At 42.8% G+C, this 19,028-nt stretch overlaps 1 protein-coding gene across 4 annotated transcripts in view; it reads right to left on the bottom strand.

The window, feature by feature from the left end:
- SLC6A4 (solute carrier family 6 member 4) overlaps positions 1 to 19,028 on the bottom strand; it is a 67,556-nt gene that overhangs the window by 40,494 nt on the left and 8,034 nt on the right. For 2 of the 4 annotated variants that reach the window (XM_070735463.1, XM_070735462.1), the window contains exons 2-4: positions 6,729 to 7,322; positions 2,227 to 2,361; positions 1,075 to 1,294 (exon numbers count right to left, since the gene is read on the bottom strand). In XM_070735463.1, coding sequence (XP_070591564.1) covers positions 1,075 to 1,294; positions 2,227 to 2,361; positions 6,729 to 7,188 — 815 coding nt within the window. In that variant the 5' untranslated portion in view covers positions 7,189 to 7,322. Of the gene's footprint in view, positions 1 to 1,074; positions 1,295 to 2,226; positions 2,362 to 6,728; positions 7,323 to 7,482; positions 7,536 to 11,580; positions 11,679 to 19,028 lie in introns of those variants that run through there. The other 2 variants (XM_070735461.1, XM_070735464.1) reach the window with 2 other exon arrangements.

The following is a 19,028-nucleotide window of genomic DNA, read 5'->3' as shown; positions in this document are numbered from 1 at the left end:
TCACCTGGGGGATCAGGGCAGCTAATGATGACCCTTACAATGGGAAGTCACCATCAGAATAACTGCTTTCTCCTTCCCTCTCTCATTTTCCATCTCCGCCCCAGTTTTCCCTCCCTCATTCCCTCATTCCCTCCCTTCCTTCCTTCCTTCCTTCCTTCCTTCCTCTTTTTCTTTTTTTTCTTTTTCTCTTTTCCTCTTTTCTTTCCTCCTTCCCTCTTTCCTTCCTCCCTCCCTCCCTCTCTTTCTTTCTTTCTTTCTTTCTTTTTCTTTCTTTTCTCTTTTCCTGTCTTTTTTCCCTTCCCCCACCCTCTTCCTTCCTTTCTTCCTTCCCTCCCTACCTCCTGCCTTCTTTTTCTTCCAGGTCTTTAATCTCTTAGGTTCCTTTCTTTCTTTCTTTCTTCCTTCCTTCCTTTCTTTCTTCCTGTCTTTCTTCCCTTCCCTTCCCCTACCCTCCTTCCTTCCTTCCCTCCCTCCCTCCATACCTACTTCCTTCCTTCTTTTTCTTTTTTTCTTTAATCTCTTAGGTTTCTTTCTTTCTTTCTTCTTTCCTTTCTGTCTCTCTCTCTCTCTCTTTCTTTCTTTCTTTCTTTTCTTTCTTTTTCTCTCTTTTCCTGTCTTTTCTTCCCTTCCCCCACCCTCCTTCCTTCCTTCCCTCCCTCCCTACCTCATTCCTTCTTTTTCTTCTAGGTCTTTAATCCCTTAGGTTTCTTCCTTCCTTCCTTCCTCCCTCCCTCTTTCTTTCTTTCCTTTTAATTTTCTTCCCTCCTCCCTCCCTCCCTCCCTTGTAGATTCACAGACTATCAGAGTTGGAAGGGGACCTCAGAGGTCTTCCAATCCAACCCCCTTCTCAAGCAAGAGACCCTATATAAACGGCAGGAGTCTGGGATACTTCTACCTTCCCGCCCCCCCGACAGGCTTTGAAAAAGGGGTGTCTCGCCAGGGACCCTGCACCTTGGGAGGGGGTGTCCAGAAAACCTTCCCAGAAACCCCAGGGCTCCCCAACTCCTCTGCCCATCGTCCACGCCTCCTTCCCGCCTCCCCCGCCGTCCCCTCTTTTGACTTACATGCACTTACATATAGAATTCTTCGGCCGGGGAGGTGGAGTTGGCCGTCCAGGCGATGCTCTGGTTGGAGAAATAGTTCAGACACTTCGGGGTGTTCCAGGCGTTGTCGCAGCTGACCCAGGGCAGCTCGCTGCGGAAGGAGGAGATGAGGTAATACAAAGCCCATGCGATGATGGTGTTGTAGTAGGAGGCCACGTAGAAGGTGATGATGCAGATGGCGTAGCCGATCCCTGCAAACAGAAGACGAGGAAAGACCCGTTGGGCCCGTTCAAAAGAGTAGGAAGAGTTTGGAGGGGCCTGGTTGGAACTGTTAGTACTATGCACATAACTAGTTGGGTTTGGGGATATGTAACACAAACCAACAATGTATGCTTCCATGTATTGGAACACTGTTGCTTTAAGAGCTAATGTTACGGATGGCCACAAGAGGGAGCCAGAAGCGTGATTTTCTCTCTCTCTCTCTCTCTTTCTCTCTCTCTCCCTGATTATTCTCTGCTATTTCTGGTTTGTCTATGTCAGTGTTTCCCAACCTTGGCAACTTGAAGATATTTGGACTTCAACTCCCAGAATTCCCCAGCCACCTAGTTGGGTCATAAAATGTCTGCAAGAAATCCACCAATCTCAGAGACCACCAAAGACTGCACACTCCTCCTCCCCCCCTTCTTTCTCTCTCCCTCCCTCCCTCCATTCTCTTTCCTTCTTTCCTTCTTTCCTTCAATCCTTCCTTCATTAATTCTCTTCCTTCTTTCCTTCCTTCCTTCTCTTCCTTCCTTCTCTTCCTTTCTTCCTTTTTTCTCTTCCTTCCTTCCCTCCTTTCCTTCCTTCCTTCTCTTCCTCCTCCTACCACTGATGATGTTCCCTAGTTGGGTCATGGAATGTCTTCAAGAAATCCACCAATCTCAGAGAGTGCCAAGAACCACACTGTCTTCTTCCTCCTTCTCCACCTCTTCCTCCTTCTCCTCTTCTTCTCTGCAAACCCCGCTCTCCTCTAGCATGGGTGATGCTACCTAGCTGGGCCATGAAACGTCTGGAAGAAAGCCCCCAAATTCAGAACTCACCAGGGACACACACACACCGGCCATGCAATCCTGCGCTACTGATGTTCCCTCCTCTTTCTGCTCTACTCTACGTTGCACCTCCTGCAATTGCTCTCTGAACTTACCTTTGAAGAGGGGGCAGATCCTCCTCCATATGGAGATGCAGCCCTGGCGGTGATACTGGCCCAGCGCCAGCTCCAAGTAGAAGAGAGGGATTCCTCCGAAGATGGCCATGATGGCGTAAGGTATGAGGAAGGCACCTAGGCGAAAGGAGAGGATCGGGAGGGGGCGGGTTGGACTAGAAGACCTCCAGGGTCCCTTTCCAGCTCTGTTATTCTCTATTGCAAACACAATAGCAATGGCATTTGGCATTTTGACTTATCTACCGCGTCACGGTGCTTTTACAGCCCTTTCTAAGAGGTTTACAGAATCAGCATATTTGCCCCCAAGAATCTGGGTCCTCATTTGACCCACCTTGGAAGGATGGAAGGCTGAGTCAACCTGGAGCTGGTGGGGAGATCTGAACTGTTGAATTACAGCTGGCAGTCAAGAGAAGGAGCCTGCAGGGCTGAGCTCTAACCACTGCATCATCCCGGCTCAGAAATAGATAGATAGGTAGGTAGGTAGGTAGGGAGAGAGAGAGAGAGAGATGGATAGAGATAGATAGATAGATGATAGATAGATAGATAGATAGATAGATAGATAGATAGATAGATATAGATGATAGATAGACAGACAGACAGACAGACAGACAGACAGAATATGGATGGATGGACAGATAGATAGGAGATGGACAGAATATGGGTAGATGGGTGGATGGATGGATGGATGGATAGATAGATAGATACATAGATACATAGGTAGATACATAGATACATAGATAGATATATGGACAGACGGACGGACGGACAGACAGAATATGGATGGATGGATAGATAGATAGCAATAGCAATAGCAATAGAAATAGCATTTAGACATCTACTGCTTCACACTGCTTTTTCAGCCCTCTCTAAGCGATTTACAGACTCAGCCTCTTGCCCCCAACAATCTGGGTCCTCATTTGACCCACCTGGGAAGGAGGAAAAGCTGAGTCAATCTTGGGCCAGTGGTGAGATTCGAACCGCTGAACTACAGCTAGCAGTCAGCAGAAGTAGCCTGAAGGGCTGCACTCTAACCACTGCGCCACCAGCTGGTCCTTGACTTACAGCCGTTCACAGTCGATTTAATTTTAATTTTAATTTTAATTTTAATTTTAATTTTAATTTTAATTTTAATTTTAATTTTAATTTTAATTTTAATTTTAATTTTAATTTTAATTTTAATTTTAATTTTAATTTTAATTTTAATTTTAATTTTAATTTTAATTTTAATTTTAATTTTAATTTTAATTTTAATTTTAATTTTAATTTTAATTTTAATTTTAATTTTAATTTTAATTTTAATTTTAATTTAATTTTAATTTTAATTTTAATTTTAATAATTTTAATAATTTTAATTATTTTAATTATTTTAATTTTAATTTTTTAAATTGATTTCTATGCCGCCCTTCTCGAAGCGACTCAGTCGATTGTTCAACTAATAATTAAAAACACCATCGCATGAATACTACGAAGACCTAGTAGTAGAGGTCGATTTCTAGGGTAGTAAATGGAAATCAATGTCAATTATAAATTCTTGATTGTAGATTAATTGGACCTACAGTACGTGAAATCTGGAATTAAACTGTAGTATTAGCAGAGGATGTTGCTTGAGGCCCACATAATTGTAATCCTGTCCAATCCAATTATTGATTAAATTTGTATGCCGCCCCTCTCCGTAGGGTTTTTACCGGAACAGTAAAGGATGCCGCACCAGTAGCAAAAATTGAGCTTTGTCTATTCTGCATTTTATTTATTTTTATTTTTATTTATTTATTTTGTCCAATACACAATATATATTGAGGAGACTAGACATGAAGTATTACATATAAAGAAAAGATATGAAAATAGAGGAGAAGATATATGAAAGGGAGAAAAGATATATGATACATGGGATAAGGACAGACAATTGGACAGGGGACAAAAGGCACACTGGTGCACTTATACATGCCCCTTACTGACCTCTTAGGAACCTGGAGAGGTCAATCGTGGAGAGTCTAAGGGAGAAATGTTGGGGGTTAGGGGTTGACACTACTGAGTCAGGTAGTGAGTTCCACACTTCGACAACTCGATTGCTAAAGGCATATTTTTTACAGTCAAGTTTGGAGCGATTAATATTAAGTTTGAATTTCTTGTGTTGTTGCGGTTGAAGCGGAAGTAGTCATTGACAGGCAGGACGTTGCAGCATATGATCTTGTGGGCAATACTCAAATCGTGTTTTAGGCGCCGTAGTTCTAGGCTTTCTAGGCCCAGGATTGATAGTCTGCTTTCGTAGGGCGTTCTGTTTCGAGTGCATGTGTGAGTCTCGGCATGTTTTTGCTTCTGTGCATGTGTGGAAGAAAAATAAACACTTTATATCGCTCTCGCACGCATACCCTCACAAGATTTTGCTTCATGCGCAGGTCATGGAGACACGGTGTCAAGGCAGAGGGGATGTACATATGATGGCTGACTACTGTTGGAGCATCAAGCGAAATGTCCATAGATTAAATACTCCAGAAGCTATAAGTGACAATTTTTATCTTAATATGTATAATTATCATTCAATTATAAAACAGCTATTTGTATAAACACAATTTAACTTGCAGTAACTATTATAGCCTTTGCATGAATAAAATTATTCTTTGTAAACAGTATACAGTGGTACCTCTACCTAAGAAGGCCTCTACTTAGGAACTTTTCTAGATAAGAACCGGGTGTTCAAGATTTTTTTGCCTCTTCTCAAGGACCATTTTCTACTTAAGAACCCGAGCCCGGAAAAATTTCCCAGGAAATTTGAGAGTGGCACAAAGGCCCGGCCAGTTTCCCGACATTCTCCCTTTAATCCCTGTCATCTCGGGCTTTTCTGGGCTGCCAGAGGAGCCTTTCGGTGGCACTTAAGGAGGCTTTGGCAGTCCAGAGCGAACAAAGCATTTTCCTTTCTCTGGGCACTTGGAGAGGGAATAAACCTCTGCCAGTGCTGAGAGAAAAGAAACGCTCCCTTCGCTCTGGGCAGTCCAGAGCGAACGGAGCATTTTCCTTTCTCTGGGTGCTGCCTCAGAGTCCCTCTTTTTTTTTAAGCCTTAAAGTTTTGGATTTTTTTGATTCCCCTCCCCTCACCTTCTTCCTTCAGCAATGACTGTCCTCCTCCTCCTCTTCCTCCTCCTCCTCCCACCCAAATTCCGAGCTTTTATTTCTTTCCTAATGGGTTTGCACACATTATTTGCTTTTACATTGATTCCCATGGGAGAAATTGCTTCTACTTAAGAACGTTTCTACTTAAGAACCTGGTCACGGAACGAATTAAGCTCTTAAGTAGAGGGACCACTGTATTTGGTAAGTTTTTACTTTGCTTTCCTTTACATGCACAATTTGTATGACCTTTGAGGGTATCCTGTACCTACAGAGGAATCATTGGGTCTGTCATCTGCACCTCTATCACTGTCTGGTTCGGTTCTGCAACCCAACAAGACCGACACAGACCTCAGAGGAGAATCAGAGCTGCAGAAAAAGAAGTTGCTGCCAACCTGCCTTCCATTGAGGACCTGGATACTACACGAGTTAAAAAGGGGCCCATCAAAATATTGACTGACCTCTCACATCCTGGACATAAATCGTTTCAACTCCTACCCTCAAAATGTTGCTACAGAGCCCTGCACACCAAGACAACTAGACACAAGGACAGGTTTTTCCCGAACGCCATCACTCTGCTAAATAAATAATTCCCTTAACACTGTCAAACTATTTACTAAGATTTTACTAATATTTATTTTACTAATACCTTACTAACATGATATTTACTAAGTCTGCATTAGTATTACTACTAGTTTTTTCTCATCATTCCTATCACCCATTTCCTTCCACTTATGGCTGTATGAGTGTAACTTGTTGCTTGTGTTCTTAAGATAGTCATAGGGATCAAATAAGCATAATATTGATTGTTTCCTGATTGGTTATTTGACCCCTGTGGCAATCATTAAGTGTTGTACCTCATGATTCTTGACAAATGTGTCTTTTTCTTTTTATGTACACCAAAGACAAATTCCTTGTGTGTGCAATTACATTTGGCCAATAAAGAATAGATTAGATTAGATTAGATTAGATTAGATTAGATTAGATTGGGTTGGGTTGGATTGGATTGGATTGGATTAGATTAGATCAGATCAGATCAGATCAGATCAGATCAGATCAGATCAGATTAGATTAGATTAGATTTGTATGCCGCCCCTCTCTGGAGACTTGGAGCGACTCACAGAATAGAATAGAATAGAATAGAATAGATTGGACACACAAGGAATTTGTCTTGGTGCAGATGCTCTCAGTGTACATAAAAGAAAAAGAATTCTATTCTATAGCTTTAAAAGTTGATGTGATAGACAAAAACTGTGGTTATTTTTGGACCCACAGGCCAAAGGTTAGTTGAAAACAAGTCACAGATTTAAGACAACGGAATTGCTGTTCCCCGGTGTTATTCTACGTTCAACGTTCTATCAAGGAGAACTGGAACTCACCTCCTCCATTTTGGTAACATATGTATGGAAAGCGCCAAACGTTGCCCAGGTCTACCGCGTAACCGATGACCGAGAGAAGAAAGTCCATTTTTTTACCCCACGTCTCTCTCTCCCGCGGTTCCGTCAAGGACAGTTGGGTTCCCGCCACCCCGAAGATGGCGGTGGTTGGCACGCCAGCGGAAGGTCCAGACGTGAGGCCCAGGGTGTCTCCTGCCCCCTTGCCAGGACCCAGCGGGCTCTGGGTTCCGGAGAAGCCATTGGACACTGGACTGTTGGCCAGGTTTTCCCCGTGACTGGCTGGGTTGGATTTCTGGACCCCGTCGGTCAGTTCCAACGTCGTCTTGGTCCCCTTGTCCAGGAGGTGTCGGTTCTCCGCACAGTCGCTTCCATCTTTGCAATCCGATGGCCCCTTCGGGGAGGGCAGAGGCTGGGTCTCTTCCTTGGAGACTGCGTCCTCCATCCCAACGGTTAGAAGAACACCCCCGTCCACTTGTCCATCGGCCACGTGACCTTCTGGCCGCAGGTGGTCCACAGAACGTCGCAGCAGCCACAACTTTACACTAGTGGGCCTTGGGAAACGGACAGTTACTGTTGCTGTCGCGGAGACAAAACACAGAGAGAGAGTTACGACAGCAGTTCTCAACTTACCAACACAAATGTCCATTGCTAAACCAGGCAGTGAGCGCTGTCCTGTTTTATGACCTTGGTCACCGCCGCCATTAAGCGAATTGTTGCAGTTCATTAAGCTAGTCACCTGGCAGTGAAGTGAAGTGAAGCTTCATCCTTCGGAGGTTTTTAAGAAGGTGCCTGGAATCGAATTTAGAACATAAGAATCTAAGAAGAGCCCTGCTGAATGGGGCCAAAGCCCATCGAGTCCAGCATTCTGTGGCCCAAAGTGGCCCATCAATTGTCCTTGGGGATCTTGAGCAGAAAGAGAAGGCAAGACCCTCCCTTTCACTTGACCTCCCAACAAGTTCCCTGCCTCAACCAACATAGAGGCAGCACTTGGAAATAGAGAGAGAGAAAGAAAGGAAGGAAGAAAGAAAGAAAGAAAGAAAGAAAAAAGAAAGAAAGAAAAAAAGAAAGAAAGAAAGAAAGAAAGAAAGAAAGAAAGAAAGAAAGAAAGAATCTAAGAAGAGCCCGGCTGAATGAGGCCAAAGCCCATCGAGTCCAGCATTCTGTGTCCCACAGTGGCCCATCAATTGTCCTTGGGGATCTTGAGCAGAAAGAAAGGGCAAGACCCTCCCTTTCCCTTGACCCCCCAACAAGTTCCCTGCCTCAACCAATATAGAGGCAGCACTTGGAAAGATAGAGAAAGAAAGCAAGGAAGAAAGGAAGGAAAAAAGAAAGAAATAGAGAGAGAGAGAGAGAGAGAGAGAGAGAGAAAGAAAGAAAGAAAGAAAGAAAGAACATAAGAAGAGCCCTGGTGAATCAGGCCAAAGCCCATCGAGTCCAGCATTCTGTGTCCCACAATGGCCCACCAATTGTCCATGGGGATCTTGAGCAGAAAGAGAAGGCAAGACCCTCCCTTTCCCTTGACCCCCAACAAATGGGACCCCAGGGAACCCTGCCTGCCTGAACCAACATAGAGGCAGCACATGGACATCCGTTTCAATCACCACCTATGATACACTTGGCATCCATGAATCTGCCTCATCCTGCCTTGAAGCTATCCAGGCTGACAGCTGTCACAACCTCTTCTGGAAGGGAATCCCATCAACCAAGGACCCTCTGGGTGAAGAAATATCTCCCTTTATTTGTCCTCACTTTCCCACCTGTGAGCTTTAGGGAGGGGCCCCTCATCCTTGTATTGTGTGATAGAGGAAAGAATTGTTCTCTATCCACCTTTTCTATCCCATGCAGGATTTTATACACTTCGATCCAGTCCCCCCTTCAACGCTGTCTTTCAAGGCTGAAGAGACCAAATTTAATTTTAATTTAATTTAATTTATTAAATGTATAAGTCGCCCAACTCCTTAAAGACTCTGGATAGCATACAAGTAAAAAAACAATATAATAAACAATTTAAAACTCCTAAGATAAAAACATTCATTACTTTTAGGCTGGAGTTTGATGGTATCATTCTTTTGGCACCAGCTTTGTTTTCTTAAACTTTATTTTTCTTTTGGCCGGACCATTAAATGTCAGATGATTTAACCATCAACGGGCCATTTTTTTCTGAATGCCTTTGTTTATTTTTTTGATTGCATTTTATTTGGGTTGGATGGCTTCTCACCTCCAGAAGGAAACGGCCTCAAAGCTCTGTCAACAAGGCACCCACTTGAACTGCCGTGGAACTGCCTGCCACATGATAGCTTGGATCAGTGACAGGAAAAGAAAAGGGGGAAAAATGGGACAAAAGAGGGCCAATCACCAGGCAACAGTGAGTTCAAGTCCTGCCTTATGCACGAGAGCCAATTGGATGACTCTGGGCCAATCACCAGGCGACGGTGAATTCTAGTCCCGCCTTACGCATGAAAGCCAATTGGATGACTCTGGGCCAATCACCAGGTGATGGTGAATTCTAGTCCCGCCTTATGCATGAAAGCCAATTGGATTACTCTGGGCCAATCACCAGGTGACTGTGAGTTCTAGTTCTGCCTTACACATGAGAGCCAATTGGATGACTCTGGGCCAATCACCAGGTGACTGTGAGTTCTAGTCCCGCCTTACGCATGAAAGCCAATTGGGTGACTCTAAGCCAATCACCAGGCGACTGTGAGTTCTAGTCCTGCCTTACTCACGAAAACCAATTGGATGATTCTGGGCCAATCACCAGGCGATGGGTTAGGTTTAGGTTAGGTTTATTGGATTTATATGCTGCCCCTCTCCGCAAACTCGGGGCGGCATATAAATCTGTGACTGTGAGTTCTAGTCCTGTCTTTCTCCTGAATGCCAATTGGATGACTCTAAGCCAATCACCAGGCGACTGTGAGTTCTAGTCCTGCCTTACGCAGATTAGTTATGTTTGCTGCCTTGAATTATTAATAAATACAGGACATAAGTAAATAAGTAGATACAGATCAATAAATAGATAAATAAACAGAATAAATAAACACACCACAACTTGCCTGGCCCATGCTTGTCTCTCCATGCCTTCTGAACCCAGCCCATGGGGGAATCCCCGTTTCTCCCCTGCCTACCCCGCAAGGCTGTTGGGATGACAACAAACGTGGACGAAACAATTTCTTGGTTTGTTTGTTGGATCTCCAATTGCCCCTCCGAAATCCGCCCCGTCCAACAGGTGTAAAGGGAAGGGAAGTTTGATCCTGCCTTGAATCTGGAGCACCCAGGGAGAACCAAGCAGGGCGTCTCCGGCGAAGCTGGCTTGCTAAACCTGTCACAATGTGCAAACCTTGGCTAATCATCAACCAACATATACCCGGGACGGGTGCTTTTTTATGGCATGGACCTCAGGCACAAATCGGATACCAATTCGTGCCAAGATCTTGCACCTGATTTTTATGCAGCGTGGCGAACTTTACACCTCGAGCAGGTATGGCGAAAGTGGCGTAAGAATTGATTGTGGTGTAAAGTATTGGGAAAGTAACATAACGAGGGACTTTGGAGTCCTAGTGAACAACCATTTAAATGAGAAACGGAGGGCCAGAGGGGATATGATAGCTGTATACAGGTATATGAGGGGTTGCCACAGAGAGGAGGGGGCCATTCTATTCTCCAGAGCACCAGAGGGCCGGACGAGGAACAACGGCTGGAAGCTGACCAAGGAGAGATTCAACCTAGAAGTAAGGAAGAACTTCCTGACGGTCAGAGCGATCAACCAGTGGAACAACCTGCCTGCGGAGGTGGTGAATTCCCCAACTCTGGACACTTTCAAGAGGAGATTGGACTGCCACTTGGCTGGGGTGCTTTAGGATTCCTGCTCAGGCAGGGGGTTGGACTTGATGACCTACATGATCCCTTTCACCTCTAACAAAAAAAAAAAAATAGGAACCAGCCATGTGCAGCAGCTGCCAAAAAAGGCAACACAGATCATGTGAAGGGTTAATGCCACTTTACAAGGCCTTGGTAAGGCCACACTTGGAATCCTGCATCCAGTTTTGGTCGCTACGATGCAAAAAAGATGTTGAGACTCTAGAAAAAATGCAGAGAAGAGCAACAAAGAAGATTAGGGGACTGGAGGCTAAAACATGCAACGAATGGTTGCAGAAACTGAGCGTGGCAAGTCTAGTGAAGAGAAGGTGAAAAAAGTCAGGTTCTACATTTAGGCAAGAAAAATAAAATGCACAGGTATAGTATATACCTTCACTCCAGAGCCCTTCACTCCTCCACTCGAAACAGAAGACCCTACGAAAATAGACTAACAATCCTGGGTCTAGAAAGCTTACAGCTCCTAAAACACGATTTAAGTATTGCCCACAAGATCATATGCTGCAACGTCCTACCGGTCAATGACTACTTCAGCTTCAACCGCAACAACACAAGAGCACGCAACAAATTCAAACTTAATATTAACCGCTCCAAACTTGACTGTAAAAAATATGACTTTAACAATTGAGTTGTCGAAGCGTGGAACTCATTACCGGACTCAATAGTGTCAACCTCTAACCCCCAACATTTCTCCCTTAGACTCTCCACGATTGACCTCTCCAGGTTTCTAAGAGGTCAGTAAGGGGCGTACATAAGTGCACTAGTGTGCCTTTCGTCGCCTGTCCAATTGTCTTTCCTTTATCTCATATATCATATATATTTTCTTCCTTTCATATATCTTCTCCTCTATTTTTACATATTATCTTTATATATATTACTTCATGTCTATTCTCTGCCATATGTATTGTGTATTGGACAAATGAATAAATAATAATAAATAAATAAAATAAATATGTGGTACCTGGCTCAATAGTAGTAACTGTGAGAAGGATCTTGGAGTCCTAGTGGACAAACCATTTAAATCGGAGCCAGCCGTGTGCTGCAGCTGCTAAAAAACCCAACACAGTTCTAGGCTGCATCAACAGAGGGGTAGAATCAGGATCACGCGGATGGTTAATACCACTTTACAAGGCCTTGGCAGGGCCACACTTGGAATGCGGCATCCAGTTTTAGTCGCCACAATGCATATGAAAAACAGTTGCAGGAACTGGGCATGGCTAGTTGAATGAAAAGAAGGACCAGTGTTATATGGGAGAGATTCGTGGAGAAAACAGGATATGGAGATAGACAATCTGATAAAATAAAAAATAAGTTTTATTGCAATGCAAGGCAGATAGAGAAAAATTATCTCACATTTCTGCAGGGGGTATGAGTTACAGACAGGATTTTTATACTCTTCACCTTCAACTGCAACAACACACAAGCACGACATAATTTAAACTCAATGTCAACCGCTCCAAACTTGACTGCAAAAAATACGACTTCAGCCACAGATTAATCAACGCCTGGAATGCACTACCTGACTCTGTGGTTTCTACTCCTAACCCCAAAACCTTTAACCTTAGACTGTCTACAGTTGACCTCTCCCCCTTTCTAAGAGGTCGGTAAGGGGCGTGCATAAGAGCACCACTGTGCCTACCATCCCTGTCCTATTGTCTTCTTTTATTATTTTTTTATCATTACTTATCTAATGTTTTATTTGTACAAATTACCACCCTACAATTGTTTGAGAAAATAAACAAAACAAAACAAAACATAAAGCAAAAAATAAAATAAAATAAAATAAAATAAAATAAAATAAATAATAAAATAAAATAAATAAATTTCCTAAGCTTTTTCTTCAGTTCTTTCCTGTCCTGAGACAGTTTGCGGTTGGCAGCTTGTGGTTGGCAGTTTGTGGTTATACGTTTTTCTTGCTACATTTTCTGCACCTTATGCAGACAGTATTAAACTTTAAGTGTAAAAAGTTATACATAGTTTATCATGGCTGAACCTTGGTTCATTGTACATAAGCATTTTACTCTCTCAAGGGGAGACACGAGTCTTCCAGTATCTCAGGGGCTGCCACAAATTTATTTATTTTATTTATTTATTACTTGGATTTGTATGCCGCCCCTCTCCGAAGACAAAGAAGAAGGAGTCAAGCTATTCTCCAAAGCACCTGAACAAGAATCAATGGGTGGAAACTAAACAAGGAGAAAAGCAATTTAGAACTTTCCTGACAGTCAGAATGGTTGATCAGTGGAACAGCTTGCCTCCAGAGGTTGTGAATGCCCCAACACTGAAAGTTTTTAAGCAGATTTTAAATAACCATCTATCTGAAGTACTGTAGGGTTTCCTGCCTAAGCAGGGGGTTGGTCTAGAAGACCTCCAAGGTCCCTCCCAGCTATGTTAGTGTTATTATTAATTGACCCACGACTCGTGCCAAGACAAGCCCTCGTCTTGCACAAATGGGCTCCCAATATTTCCTCCCAGCTGCAACCATTGTGAGGGACATTAGATGTGGGCCTCTTTTGCACCATGTTCTCTTCCTTCGATCCGTTTGGGTGTCTTCCGTGGGTGCTAGACACCCTAGTGAAAAAGCTCCTCCATGGTCTGGAATGATCTACCTGTACAGCCAGAGAGAGTTGGGGTTTTCATCGCTTCCAAGGAAAACATAGAAACATAGAAGACTGACGGCAGAAAAAGACCTCATGGTCCATCTAGTCTGCCCATATACTATTTCCTGTATTTTTATCTTAGGATGGATCTATGTTTATCCCAGGCATGTTTAAATTCAGTTCCTGTGGATTTACCAACCACATCTGCTGGAAGTTTGTTCCAAGGATCTACTACTCTTTCAGTGTTGCTTTTGATCTTTCCCCCAACTCACCTCAGATTGTGTCCCCTTGTTCTTGTGTTCACTTTCCTATTAAAAACACTTCCCTCCTGAACATTATTTAACCCTTTGACATATTTAAATGTTTCGATCATGTCCCCCCTTTTCCTTCTGTCCTCCAGACTATACAGATTGAGTTCATGAAGTCTTTCCTGATACGTTTTATGCTTAAGACCTTCCTCCATTCTTGTAGCCTGTCTTTGGACCCGTTCAATTTTGTCAATATCTTTTTGTAGGTGAGGTCTCCAGAACTGAACACAGTACTGTATTCCAAATGTGGTCTCACCAGCGCTCTATACAGCGGGATCATAATCTCCCTCTTCCTGCTTGTTACACCTCTAGCTATGCAGTCAAGCATCCTACTTGCTTTTCCTACCGCCCAACCACACTGCTCACTCATTTTGAGACTGTCAGAAGCTTGGATAGATTAGATTAGATTAGATTTATTGGATTTATATGCCGCCCCCTCCGCAAACTCGGGGCGGCTCATAGTTCATGTTGGGTATAGAATTTGGGGTGAATGCACCAAAATTTAGCAGGATTTGGCCTGGTTGGATGGGAGACCACTCTGAGTTCCCAAGTTTCTCAGTTTTGTCAACTTTTTAAAATATATATAATAAACTTTATGGTTTTTTCAAACTTTTCTTTAAAAAATAAATTGTTGCATTGTTTCTTTGAGTAACTACATTGTTACAATAATTCCATTTTCTAAACTTATTCACCTCACGTCGATCTTGTTCCTTTGTCCAGATTTCTTATACATTTAATAATAATAATAATAATAATAATAATAATAATAATAATAATAATTTATTAGACTTGTATGCTGCCCCTCTCATATCTACATATTGTAATTCTTATTTTTACTTTTCTTTTTTCTATATTCAATCCATTGATACCATTGTTTCCAAGTTTCAAAATAAACCGAATTTTTTTGGCCCCTTAATTCTATTGTAAGTCTGTTCATTTCCTCGGAGAGGGGCAGCATACAAATCTAATTAATAATAATAATAATAATAATAATAATAATAACAATAATAATTTTGGCATGTTTGTATATTTTATTAATTATTATATTTTCTGCTGGGATTTTTGGGTTTTTCCAAAATTGTGCAAGTACTCTCCTAGATGCGGTGGTGGCAACTTTAAATCAGGTGGACTTCAACTCCCAGAATTCCCCTACCAGCCTAGCTTAGGATTGTTTTTCACTCAAACGATCACTCAGCCAGATGTTTAGCTAGCAAGTCTTTCTCTAGGATGCAGGAGAGGCAGATGTGATTGGCAGATGACTTTTGATGGAGTGAAAAGATTTTTGCGGCAGGACAGAGGCTTCTGCTGGTGTTTGAAACAAAAGCAATGGGGCCTCTTTTTCAATAAATTCAACACCACCAATAACATAGCTGCTCTCCAAAAAGACCCTGACTTTGTGACTGAATGGTCAAACATCTGCCAACTCCAAATTTCAACCAACAAATGCTCTGTCCTACCCATTGGCAAAAAGAACTAGAACATCAAATACAAGCTGAACAAACAAGACCTTGCAAATGACCCTCACTCGGTTAAAGACCTTAGAATACCCACATCAAATGGCCTGAGTGCCAAAGCCCACTGCAACGACATCGCCAAAAAGGCTTCAAGTGTTGTTAACCTAACCCTACATAGCTTCTGCTCCAGTAATCTCACACTACTAACCAGAGCATACAAAACTTTCAGCAAACCAATCCTTGAATACAGCTCAGCTGTCTGGAACCCACACTGCATTTCGGACATAAACACTCTAGAAAACATCCAGAGATACTTTACTAAGAAGAGCCCTCCACTCCTCCACTCACAACAGAATCCCCTACACAACTAGACTTACAATCCTAGGTTTAGAAAGCTCAGAACACGACCTAAGCACAGCCCATAAAATCACCTGCTACATCATCCTTCCTGCCAACAACTACTTCAGCTTCAACCACAACAACACACGAAAACACAATAGATACAAACTCAAAGTAAACCGTTCCAAACTCGACTGCAGAAAATACGACTTTAGTAAACAAGTAGTTGATGCCTGGAACTCACTACCTGACTCTGCAGTATCATCACTAACCCCCAAAGCTTTACCCTTAGATTATCTACTGTTGAACTCTCCTGATTCCTAAGAGGTCAGTAAGGAGCCGTCCCCTGTCCTAATGTTTCTCTCTTACTAGTATCATGTACCAATACATACCTGATAAAAATGAATAGACAGACAGACAGATATTTATTTATTTATTTATTTATTTATTTATTTATTTATTTATTTATTTATTTGTTTGTTTGTTTGTTCATTCATTCATTCATTCATTCATTTATTTATTGGATTTGTATGCCGCCCCTCTCCATAGACTCGGGGCGGCTAACAACAGTAATAAAAAAACAGCATGTAAATCCAATACTAAAACAACTAAAAAACCCTTATTGTAAAACCAAACATCCATACATACAAACATACCATGCATGAATTGTAAAGGCCTAGGGGAAAAGAATAACTCAGTTCCCCCATGCCTGATGGCAGAGGTGGGCTTTAAGGAGCTTACGAAAGGCGAGGAGGGTGGGGGCAATTCTAATCTCCAGGGGGAGTTGGTTCCAGAGGGCCGGGGCCGCCACAGAGAAGGCTTTTCCCCTGGGCCCCGCCAAACGACATTATTTTGTTGACGGGACCCGGAGAAGGCCAACTCTGTGGGACCTAACCAGTCGCTGGGATTCGTGCGGCAGAAGGCGGTCTCGTAGATACCCTGGTCCAGTGCTATGAAGGGCTTTATAGGTGATGACCAACACTTTGAATTGTGACCGGAAACTGATCGGCAACCAATGCAGACTGCGGAGTGTTGTTGTTACATGGGCATATTTGGGGAAGCCCATGATTGCTCTCGCAGCTGCATTCTGCACGATCTGAAGTTTCCGAACACTCTTCAAAGGTAGCCCCATGTAGAGAGCATTACAGTAGTCGAGCCTCGAGGTGATGAGGGCATGAGTGACTGTGAGCAGTGACTCCCGGTCCAAATAGGGCCGCAACTGGTGCACCAGGCGAACCTGGGCAAACGCCCCCCTCGCCACAGCTGAAAGATGGTTCTCTAATGTGAGCTGTGGATTGAGGAGGATGCCCAAGTTGCGGACCCTCTCCCAGGGGGTCAATAATTCCCCCCCCCAGGGTGATGGACAGACAGATGGAATTGTCCTTGGGAGGCAAAACCCACAGCCACTCCGTCTTATCAGGGTTGAGTTTGAGTCTGTTGATAGAATAGAATCCCTAAAAATATCCCCCTTTCTCAGTCTGGCAATTTAAGAGGAGTGGGCTTCCACTCCCAAAATTCCCAGCTTGCAATTTCAAAATGCTGACTGGGGGGATTCTGGGAATTGAAGTCCTCACCTCTTCCAGCTGCCAAGTTCAGAAAGGCTGCTTTCTCCATCCCAGAGCTAGGGGTCTAAGAGACTGTGTGTTCCCACAACAAACTTACACCTCTCATCCAAGGTTTGTTGAAATCCAAGCTTGAGTTCTCAGAATAACCGAGGCTCGGTTGTGGTGTGAGCTAAGTTTGCGGTTCTCTGTGTTGTGTTAAGGATGAAATCATCCAAGGGGGGAAGTGTTTTTAATAGGAAAGTGAACACAAGAACAAGGGGACACAATCTGAAGTTAGTTGGGGGAAAGATCAAAAGCAACATGAGAAAATATTATTTCACTGAAAGAGTAGTAGATGCTTGGAACAAACTTCCAGCAGACGTGGTTGATAAATCCACAGTGACTGAATTGAAACATGCCTGGGATAAACATAGATCCATCCTAAGATAGAATACAGAAAATAGTATAAGGGCAGACTAGATGGACCATGAGGTCTTTTTCTGCCACCAGTCTTCTATATTTCTATGTTTCTAATATGCCTTATAAACATTTGCTAATGCCTCTTTGCCTATTTCCTGCCACAACACAAACACACACACACACTCACTGCAACAAAAACAACCAGTGGTGTCTTTAAGGTTTTGTTCTTTGTAAACTTGGCTCGCTTTATGTCTTCACCCCCAATTTTTTTTAAAAAAAACCCATAAAAACAGGGGCTTGCAATTTCTCAGCTATGAAAACATGAAGTTGCTTGTCCCAAAACATACAAACCCACAAACCTTCATTCTTCCCCCGTGAGCCTTTCTATGAGTTGGCATTACTTATGAGCATTCTTGGGGAGGGGGGTTCTCCTATTTATTGTAGATTTGCATTCTTTTCGGATGGGTGGAAATTCCAGGCCTGTCTTGACAAAGCAAAGTTTTTTCTGAGGCTCCTACGAACTCAGAGAGAGAGATAGCACACCCCCACCATCGCTTTCAGAAATCCGGGGGTGGGGGGCATTTTTTTGTTAGAGAATTGGCTGGATCTAATGGTGGGATCCAATTGGTCCAATCCTCCAAGATCCTATTCTATTCTATGGAGTCTACAGAGAGGGGAGGCATACAAATTTAATATATTATTATTATTATTATTATTATTATTATTATTATTATTCAATTCTTCTAAATTCTATTCTATTTCATTCCATTCCTTTCCACTCCACTCCACTCCACTCCTGTATTGTATTGTTTTGTATTGTATTGTATTGTATTCCCTTCCCTTCCATCCATTCCATATTTTCTATTCTATTCTATTCTAGTCTTGTCTAGTCTAGTCTAGTCTTCTAAATTCAGTTCTTCTAAATTCAATTCTTCTAAATTCAATTCTTCTAAATTCAGTTCTTCTAAATTCAGTTCTTCTAAATTCAATTCTTCTAAATTCAATTCTTCTAAATTCAGTTCTTCTAAATTCAGTTCTTCTAAATTCAATTCTTCTAAATTCAATTCTTGTTCTGTCGAGCTCTCTGGTAGAATCCTCCTGAAAATTCAAATTTCAGACACACATACGTTTGAAAATTCAAACAATGTTCTTTATAACAAAAATTCAAATAAACTAAGCCCTCTTTTTGTATAGCAAAGAGCCCTCGTCTCCAAACAAACTGGTAATTTGCACAAGTCCCTTCTCAGTTCTGAGATACTTAGCTTGCAGCTGTGAGGCAATTCACAGTCCTTCTTCTTTCACAAAGTGAAACACACTTTGCTCTTGTTTAGTTTCAAAGCGGGGGAAAATCAGCACACCAAGGTCTAAGTCAGCAAGGCAGGCACGAAACACAACGATCAGATAATCCTCCACAATGGCCAAACCCACAGGCTAATTACCCCAGCCCCACCCAACCACAGGTGGCCTCATTTTCTTTGATAATAATCTCTCAGTTGTTGCTGCCTATGCATCGCTCTCCGCATGCGTGGCTGTATCATTAACTCTTGTTCTGAATCCAAGGAGGAAAGAGATAATTGATCTCCTTCTGAGCTGTCTGCCACACTCTCCTCCTCCCTGTCACTTATGTCTTCTTGGTCAGAGGAGCCTTCATCAGCAGATTCCATTGGGAGCAAAACAGGCCTGCAGCATGTGGATGTCTCCCCCACATCCACAGTCCTTGGGGCAGGAGCTGGGCCAGAGCTAA

The sequence above is a fragment of the Erythrolamprus reginae genome, chromosome 1 (genome assembly GCF_031021105.1).
Source record: "Erythrolamprus reginae isolate rEryReg1 chromosome 1, rEryReg1.hap1, whole genome shotgun sequence".
NCBI lineage: Eukaryota > Metazoa > Chordata > Lepidosauria > Squamata > Dipsadidae > Erythrolamprus > Erythrolamprus reginae.
Note: the sequence above shows the minus strand (reverse complement) of the source record. Positions and strands in the feature narration are given on the sequence as shown.